The sequence below is a fragment of the Meleagris gallopavo genome, chromosome 1, assembly GCF_000146605.3.
Source record: "Meleagris gallopavo isolate NT-WF06-2002-E0010 breed Aviagen turkey brand Nicholas breeding stock chromosome 1, Turkey_5.1, whole genome shotgun sequence".
In the NCBI taxonomy this organism is placed as follows: domain Eukaryota; kingdom Metazoa; phylum Chordata; class Aves; order Galliformes; family Phasianidae; genus Meleagris; species Meleagris gallopavo.
The window spans coordinates 67,100,629-67,109,779 of NC_015011.2; the positions used below are offsets into that span (position 1 = coordinate 67,100,629).

The 9,151-nt window shown below is 39.6% G+C and overlaps 1 protein-coding gene across 10 annotated transcripts in view; it reads right to left on the minus strand.

Annotated features, from left to right (window-relative positions):
* ABCC9 (ATP binding cassette subfamily C member 9) overlaps positions 1-9,151 on the minus strand; it is a 75,802-nt gene that overhangs the window by 13,419 nt on the left and 53,232 nt on the right. For all 10 annotated transcript variants that reach the window (XM_031555327.1, XM_031555329.1, XM_031555319.1 and 7 more), the window contains 4 exons: positions 8,958-9,115; positions 5,126-5,218; positions 2,408-2,510; positions 104-205 (listed from right to left, as the gene is read on the minus strand). In XM_031555327.1, coding sequence (XP_031411187.1) covers positions 104-205; positions 2,408-2,510; positions 5,126-5,218; positions 8,958-9,115 — 456 coding nt within the window. The remainder of the gene's footprint in view (positions 1-103; positions 206-2,407; positions 2,511-5,125; positions 5,219-8,957; positions 9,116-9,151) is intronic.

Below are 9,151 nucleotides of genomic sequence, written 5' to 3' on the forward strand. Positions count from 1 at the left end.
TTTTTCACAATTAAGAAAGCTGGAAGATAATCATGTATATATATGTTTTAAATTACCATAAAATGAATAATGGATCTCAAAGTTCTTGTGCTTTAATACCTACCGTCAGAGCGTACAGGAGACCTAGCCCCACAAACCCAGAGTTTGGCCCTTCAGTGATGGAAGTGATAGCTGCAGTAAGAACTATGCAAGCACCAAGATAATCCTAAAATGAGACAGAGGGAGAGAGAAAGATTCTAGACAACATTAAAACGCACTGACAATAACATTTCTTCTGTTGCACAGCACATTCAATTTACTGAGGATTATTTCTGTAATGACACCTAGTCCTTAAATTTGGGTTGTTTTTCCTGGAAAAGACCAGGATTTTTGCTGTCCAAAACAGCCTACAGGAGCTTGCTGGACACAGATGAAACAGGCCAGTATTTTCTGCAAAACCATTTGGGCAGAGGTGTTTCCATGTAGCTTCTCCCAGAAGAGGAAGTATAGAAAAATGTAATGAGCATGTGAAAAGAAATCATAAGAATGGCATAACATCTTTAATTACAATCTTTAAAGCAAATCAGTTCCACTCTTTTCCACTCTCTCTCACATCTTCTCAAATATGCATTTACCTTCCAAAACAGAAGTATCGGTCCATGAAGGATTTTGGCAGGATTTATACAAGTAATGCACATGTTTTTTGGGCAGACAGGTGTAAAGTGTCTACATTATGTAGTGGGACACCGTACATGGGGAAGACATGCCTAAGCCTGCTATACGCCCATAGCCTGCAGCAAAACCATTTGCTCGTTGGTAGCAGTAGCTCAAAGCATTAGAATAGTGTAGTTGTGGGGCTGCATCTGGTCTGTTAAGCCTTGCTCTTGGAGAAATTGCTGTGGAGATTGAACTAGACAGATCTGACTTCTCAGGCTTCTCACAAGCTTCAGCCAATTTCCTTGATGTGTATCTCCATTTTGAAGTGAATGCCAGATACACAGTGGTCTCATGCAGTCATCAAGGTACCTGATTCATGGGACTGCGGGCGTTCCCACTCTCCCACTGTTCCCTGCATGATATTTACTTTGGATTACAAAGTTAGCATTTTCCATCAATTTTTTTCCTCCTATTTGATAATGTCCTGCCTGGAGTCTTTCCCTCGGAGATTTGAAATGAGGGCTTTGTTGTTCATCTATCTGTAGGATGTGTCAATGACCAGATGACAGACTCTAACTTAACTGCAAGGAAATAGAAGTAGAGTGCTTTTGAGTCTTCATGAGCAGCTGGGACGAGTTGCTACTGATCCCTTCTGAAGTTCTCAGTGATATAAGTATCACTGCACCATTAGGCAGAGATAAATGAACTATTTCTTGGTGAGACCACATTATTTCTGATGTGATGATGAAGCAATGCATATTCTTGGATCAGTTTCACTCCACACATATACAAGTTTGAGACTGAGACATTAAGCATTACCACAGCTTATTCCAGGATTGGATGCGCCTGTTATTTATCTGTCTTTGATGTGGAAACAAGTTCAGCATGATCTCGCATGCTGATAGCTTCATGCACAAGGGGAAGCTCTGACATCTTAAGACATGGACCACAACTTTGTTGCTCTACCAGTAAAGGTGAGGATAACAACCTTGATGTGAGTACGAATCGTGCCTTTTAACTACTTGTGTTTGGCAAAATCAAATCACAACTCTGTTCATTCACTGCTCTTTTAGCGTCAGATATATAATGGAAACAGTGATTTTGCTTGCCCTCATGCCACACTGAAGTTCCTCACACGCTGTCATTGGAGAACTCCTATAAAAAACAGAAGCCTGTCTCACTGCCACTGGCTGTGCTGTTGGTAGGAGTCATTCATTTTTTAAGTTGAAGCTCTGCTATGTCTTCTGTGACATTAAACAGTTCTGTATATTACACACAGTATGGGCTCACAGCAGAAGTAAGGGCACAGTAAACAGAGCCTCTAAATCACAGCTGTGGGATTAAACCTGTTGCTGGGGAGACACTGTGGTGCCTGTAACAGCCCTGGCTGACTGATTGCATGGCTCACAAAATTACTTAAAAGCCACACTCTGCTTTGAAAGTAGCTGTTACAGGGGCAGGTCTGCAGATGCTGCACAGTAGTAGAGAAAGCCTTATTTCAAGTTATGTAAATGTTTGTTCTTGCACTCTCTTCAGACAGTAGACATCGCAACAACAAAAGATGAGGGAGGCTCATATTTTCTTACTTCTGTCCAAGAAAGCTGAAAAAAATCCAATGTGTTTAACATAAACAATCCTGATCTATTTTAAGTATCAGTGCGTATAATCTCAATGCGAGATTAATTCCCATTACTGTCTTATCCTCTACATCAGGCTGTCTCTGTTTGCTTCCAAGGTTTGAAAACCATGGCTGGGACTAAACTGAACGTACCGTCCTGACCTCCAGCCATCTGTTGGCAGCCGATAGAAATAAGTAGGCAATGTTGTTCGTATCTGTTAGTTCCAGCATGCGTTGTTTAAACCTGGATTCATGCCTGCCAAGAGCAAAGTTGTTATATTACAACACATTACACACAAACACAAAACGATGAAGCATTGAACTGTTCTTTCCTGCCCCTTCCCTCAACCACAGGCTGGCTGTCCTTATGTCTTTGCCAAGCTTCGTGTTACAAGCTCTTCCCTAAGGACACATACATTCTGCCAGGGCTTTTTCAGGCCAGGTAGAAGTTACCTGGGCAGCTTCTAGAATGTTTGACATGGATGATGTCTTTAAGGTTTCAGTGTTTACTAGGAGGCTGTAGATTGATTTGTGGACCAATACTTCTCAGCTACTCTGCTTAGCTGTTTTCTCAGCTAGTCATGAACTGCCTAAGCATTTTAGCCAACTGCAGTGAGGGAATAGATCCCATGTAGTCAACAATCCCTATAGATTGCTTCTGAATGGCAAAAATGAGTGGTGTCACCTCCACTGTCACTTGTCTCTCCCATGGTGAAAAATGTCAGAGCGCCTGATGGCAGAAGCATGGTATAGGAAGAGTCTCTGTTGATAGAAATGCATCACATTCATGATGCCTGACAGTCTGTCCTGCAGTCAAGCGGACGACATTTCCTTGTTTCACATTCTACTGTCTGTTCAATACCATCGCTTGAAAGAAATGGCCAAACTTGATTCAGCAGCTTATCTCCTGTTTTATCATGGAAAGTTCTTATATTTCAAAGTTTCAGGGCTGTGGCATGAAGCACCTGTAGTCCCTGTTCTGCCAGAAACCTCTTCTATTTATTTATTTATTTATTTATTTATTGCCTTTTCCTGGCGATACCATTTTTCTCTGCATAGCTTATAAACATAGCAAGCAACCTTCCCTAAGCAACAAGTGGTAACAGCAATGACGTGGGGAGGAACAAAGATTCACTGAATATTCTGCTTGTCTGCCTTCCTGGCAGCAAAACTCCTGTTTTCCTAATGGAAAATCTGACATGCTTAATCTGTATCTTTTCATCCACCTCCAGCTCCTCTTCTGGGCTGTTTTAGACTTTTATCCTATCAGATGACAAACAGTAAAGGTCACTGAAATTGCTTACTGATCCAACTGTGCTACTTTGTGGTAAGTTATGTGGATAGCTGCTCTATTTTATCCTGGAACATACTGAACTCAAACTACAGAGAATGACTAATGGGATTATTAGTAAATAATGAGCTTGCTGACAAAAAACACTGGATAATTCAGGTTTGGTTGACAGAGGAGCACAGAGGGGGAAATGAAATGGTGTTGGTTTGCACCAGAGATTCATGGAAAGCTCAGGTGATGGTCATGATGCCTACTCATTTTCTAAGACTGTATTTTACTCTCTGTCATCCAAGCCGACAGAGCTGTTTTGTAAAACAAAGTGGAGTTGAACAACTCCCAAGAAATGATAAACTCCTTATCTTTCTATATAGATAGTGTGACAAAAGGCCACTCTCAATGTCTCGAGAAGCACTCAGCACACATCAACATCAGGCTTTAATTATGAATTACTGGTTTAATACTTCACTCTGATTGATACATCTTGTTAAGCCATTTTTTGTTGACTGCTGGCTCACATCTCTTCAACACAATGCAAATATTTTTTGCTTGTCCTACTACAGTCCTTTCTGCAGCACTCTGAATTAATAATCCTAAAGCTAGCTTGAATTGATGAAACAGACAGGAAATTACACCGGAACTGTGTAATTTATTGAGAAGATGAGACTGATCATCTACACTTTTGACTCTATCTCATACTGCCCAATTCTCTCCTGTTGGAAAGTGTCACATTATTTAAATTCAGCCTAATCAATACTGTCTAAACTGTACAGGTGCCAGAAGAGCTGGGAAAAATATCACAAGTCTCTAGTTGAGATGAAGTGGATCTAATATGTGTGTAAAGAGCACTAGTATGATCTCCTCTAAGTTGAAATTCTACTGTGTGCAGAATGAGTGCAAGTTATGCTTATCAGAGGACAATATAAAGTATGATAGAGTTATGCTAGCTGTAATGTAGTGGATATAAAAGGAAAATTTAGTCTATAATTCCTAAAATAATTAGAAAAAATATATGCATATTCAAATAGAAAGATTCTCAGAATCTTCTGGAATTTAATATTTGAATTTGTTTGAGAAGGCTAGGTCTTAGAATATCAAGATCTCTTCTGCCAGTTTTCCTGGAAAGCCTTTCTAGTTGCAAATTTTATCTCCTTGTTAGCAAGTACTGTAGTAGTGCATCCTGAGGTGCTAGCTAAATACAGAAAGGATTCAGAAGCATTTGGATAACACAGCTTGTAAGATATAGCACAAATACTGGAGGAGTGATGCCTGTGCCTGCCCTGCAAAGGAGAGTTTCCTACTGTCCAAGTAAAGCATGGTTAGACTAAACAACTTAAAAAGTTAAATAACATATCCTAAAAATGTTATCATTTTTAATTCAGTAGAAACCAATACAGATACTTATTATGTTGCAGAACGCATGCGTAAGTGTTTAGAGGTGTAGCAAAACAATAAAATAAACTCTGCTACCCTTTTATAAGATTGCTTAGAGTCTACCAAATCACATAAGTTTCCCTCTGATATGCTCCAACCAAGCTACATGAATTAGAGCAGAACCCAAGCTTCTCTCTGATCATTTTCACCTGAATGCTCTGATGGTGGTAAGGCCTTCAGCTGTTTCAGAGAAATGACAGAGTAATGGTAGCTGGGTGCTGTCATCAAGTTCCTGGAGGTCCCTAGGGTAGGAAAACAAAATGGCACTGTTACATCTCTGTCCGTAGAAAAAGCATCTTATAATGGACAACAGACAACACTTTATGTATTGTACATATTCTTTTCAAAATTGCACAAGTTACAATTTCTATAGTGAATTTCTATAGTCTGGCACAGAAATCTCACATTTCTCTTTTGCTACAGAAGACTTCTGCAGATGACACCAAGTTGGCAGGAAGTATCAATCTGCCTGGGGGTAGCGAGGCTCTACAGAGGGATCTGGACACTCTGGATTGCTGGGCTGAAGCCAATGGGATGAGGTTCAACAAGGCCAAATGCCAGGCGCTGCACTTAGGCCACAGGAACCCCAGGCAACATTACAGTCTAGGGGCAGAATGGCTGGAAGACTGCGCAGAGGAAATGGACCTAGGGGCATTGGTCAATGCTCAGCTGAACATGAGCCAGCAGTGTGCCCAGATGGCCAAAAAGGCCAATGGCATCCTATCTTGCATCAGAAATAGTGCTGCCAGCAGAAGCAGGGAGGTGATCGTCCCTCTCAGCACTGGTGAGACTGCAGCTCGAGTACTGTGTTCAGTTTTGGGTCCCTCACTGCAAGAAAGACATTGAGGCCCTGGAGTTTGTCCAGAGAAGGGCAACAAAACTGGTGAGGGGTCTGGAGCACAAGTCTTATGAGGAGCGGCTGAAGGAGCTGAGATTGTTCAGTCTGGAAGGCGAGGCTCAGGGGAGACCTTGTTGCTCTCTATAACTACCTAAAGGGAAGTTGTGGTGAGCTGCGCATCAGCCCTTTCTCTCATGTAACTAGTGATAGGACTAGAGGGAATAGCCGCAAGTTGTGCCAGGGGAGATTCAGGCTATATGTTAGGAAATACTGCTTTTCCAAAAGTGTGGCCAGGAGCTGGAATGGGTCGCTCAGGGAGGTGGTGGAGTCACTGACCCTGGAGCTGTTCAAGGAATGTTTAGATGTTGTGTTGAGGGACATGGTTTAGTGGGAAATATTGGTGATAGGTGGATGGGTGGACTGGGTGATCTTGTAGATCTTTTCCAACCTTGGTGATTCTATGATTCGGTGATTCTATGAATCACATCCCAGCCATCTCCATGGCTCCAGTCTTCGGCCACAGCTAAGCTTCTTTTGTCAGCAACATCAGCAGCTCTCTTCTGGTAAAACCCTGCTGTCCATTATAGCCAGCAACTAGCAACTTTTACTCTCAAACATTCTAGTTTAATATAATTAATATAATTAGTCAGAACAGTTTGAAACTCCATAGTACGTTATTTGTGGCTCTTACGTCAGATATAAAACAGAGCTTGTATATCTGCAAGCTTGTTCATTTCATTGTAAGCATATCACTTGGCCTGACAATGATAATGCTTTTCCAAGTAAACCTTCCCTCATTTTCAGTATCTGTAAGTACAAAAACATGCTGAACATAAAATGTGGCAGAGTATAACTGATCTAGTTGTAGTGTATTTCAACCATTGCCCCAGTGGTTGAAATAGAGATAGCACCAATAGAGAAAAGATATGAATGAGAAACTTCCTTATTTTCAAAACCTGAATACAGCAATGGTGTTTAAAAGTTCCAGTCTCCTGGAACAGGAATGTTTTCCAAGGCACAGAGACAAATACATCTTTCTTTAACACACTACTGTTGGCATACCAGCCAGCTGTAGAACTATAAACAGAACAGAGGCCAGAACATTAGATATTTAAACTCCTTATTAAAATACTACTATGTTTGCACACTGTATTAGATAGGTCAGCAGAAATAACTTCTCCTTGATGCTGAATGTTACAATATACAGAACTGAATTTGTTGCTTATGTTTTTATGACAAATATGCTCTGTTTCAGATTTATTGATGGAAAATACACAGAGGGTTTTGCGAAATGTAATGGAAAAATACAAGGAAGAGTCAAAGTGTTGTAAGAAATACTGTAAATATTTGCATTTCTAAAAATTAGTGAAGCTTATATATCTGGAAAGTACCGCATGGAAGTACGTTATAAATACTGGACTAAGCTATTCATTCATTGTCCATTTCCCAGGAATATATTTTCTACAAATAACCATCTCATTTATTCATTTCTATCATGAAGTGAAAGAACACAACAAAAACTTATATGCCTTACAAATGGTTTAAAATAATTTCATTTAAAAGCACTTTCAAAAAAGCACTTGCTGATGCACGTTTTCCCAGAAAACTGTAGGGAGATAAAATGAATGAGGTTGTTATAGACTTGCATATATGCATAATATGTTATATAACATATATGCATATATATGTTATAGACTGTGCAGAGCCAATGGATGAATGTGTGTGTGCTGACCTACTGGGGTAACCAAATTCTTGCTAGCTTGTATGTTGTGGTTATCAATATAGCTTGTGGAAAAACCGGGTCTGGAGATGGATGGAAAGTTTACTCTCCTATATAAAATCAAAGTGAGAAAACATAGTACATTCCGGGGGCCCAAGACATGAGGCTTTGTTTCCTCTTGTGTATTTTAAGTAAGAAATTTAAATAATGTAGTGTAGAAGGAAAGGGTGACTCAGAAGATCATAAAGGATTTATGAGTGAAATACAGGTTTCTTGGTTCCTTAGCCACCTTGAGATCTGTTGGTCTGTCCTGCACAGCATTAGGTTGGAAACACAATGAGGAAAGAACAAGGTTTTCACCAAATCTTAAAGAAATTAATTATTTCAGAAATAAACAGTTTGTATTTTATCAATTCTGATACTATGGAATTTTCTTACGAAAAAACACCCTTGGAAATTCTGAGAAAAGCTGGAGACAATTAGGCTACAGTGAAGCTAAATTACTGGTATGTTGCTTTATGCCCCCTCTGATGCACTGATTTAAAAATCAGAAATAACTGGCACAATTCTTTTTCAGGCTACCTAAATAAGAAATCAGCTGTACTGGATCACTCAGTTGAAAATCATTATCTCTCTTAGCTGGATGCTACGGAACAACTTAATGCTTTACCATGTACCTCCTGTGGATACAGGGTTTGCAGTGACAAATGCTGTCTCGTAGGTCATTTTGGCTTCCATGCATTTCATGTCAGCAGGCACCTTGATGTGCATTTTTAAGTATCAGAAAATGGAGTAAAGTCAGCCAGACTTTAATCTGGCTGATTAAAAAAAAGAAAATGAAAACAAGAAGTATGACTGAGTGAATTTAAGAAAAACCTTTGAATGACTTGCTTAAGATGTGTTAATAAACTACATACTGGCACTAAAAACAGAACTTGGAGGCTCTTCTTGCTGAAAATATGTACTCTTCAGAATCAGCCAAACCATTCTGAATATGAGATGTTGCTGTACAGTAGAAATGGCTAGATTTTTTTTTCCAATATAAAGAAAAAGCAATGACTGACATTAATTCAGAAAGTTATTTTCCATTCTCTACTGACTCTCAAAAGATCAAAAGCAAGGCTTTGGCCATCTGTAAGCTGTCTCAGTTGACTAACAAAATTCATGTTCATTGATCTCCATAGTGAATAATGTAAACAACTGAAGCAACTAGTTACTTCCCAAAATGCTGTATTTGACATCAAGTCAGCTGGAAATATCCTCTAACATATGGCTCAAACTCACACCTCAGAATCAGATACAAGATACTATGGTCACTATGACAATTTACCCTTTTACTAGTTCCAATAACCTCACATTTCAACACAGTTCTTATATATCAACTTTATAAAAGAAATTTTTGGGGCAGATTTTTAATACATACTTGGAAGCAACTCTGAAGTATTTCTGGATGAAGTAAAATGCTATTCCAAGGGGCACAAGAGCGACAAGGAACCATGGAGTGGCATATGAGATCATTCCGATGGCTGATAGGCAGAGTAAGGTAGACCGGGTAAGAGACTCCAGGGTAGGAGGAATGTGCTAGAGCAAAAAGAAAAACATGTATAAGACAAAAAA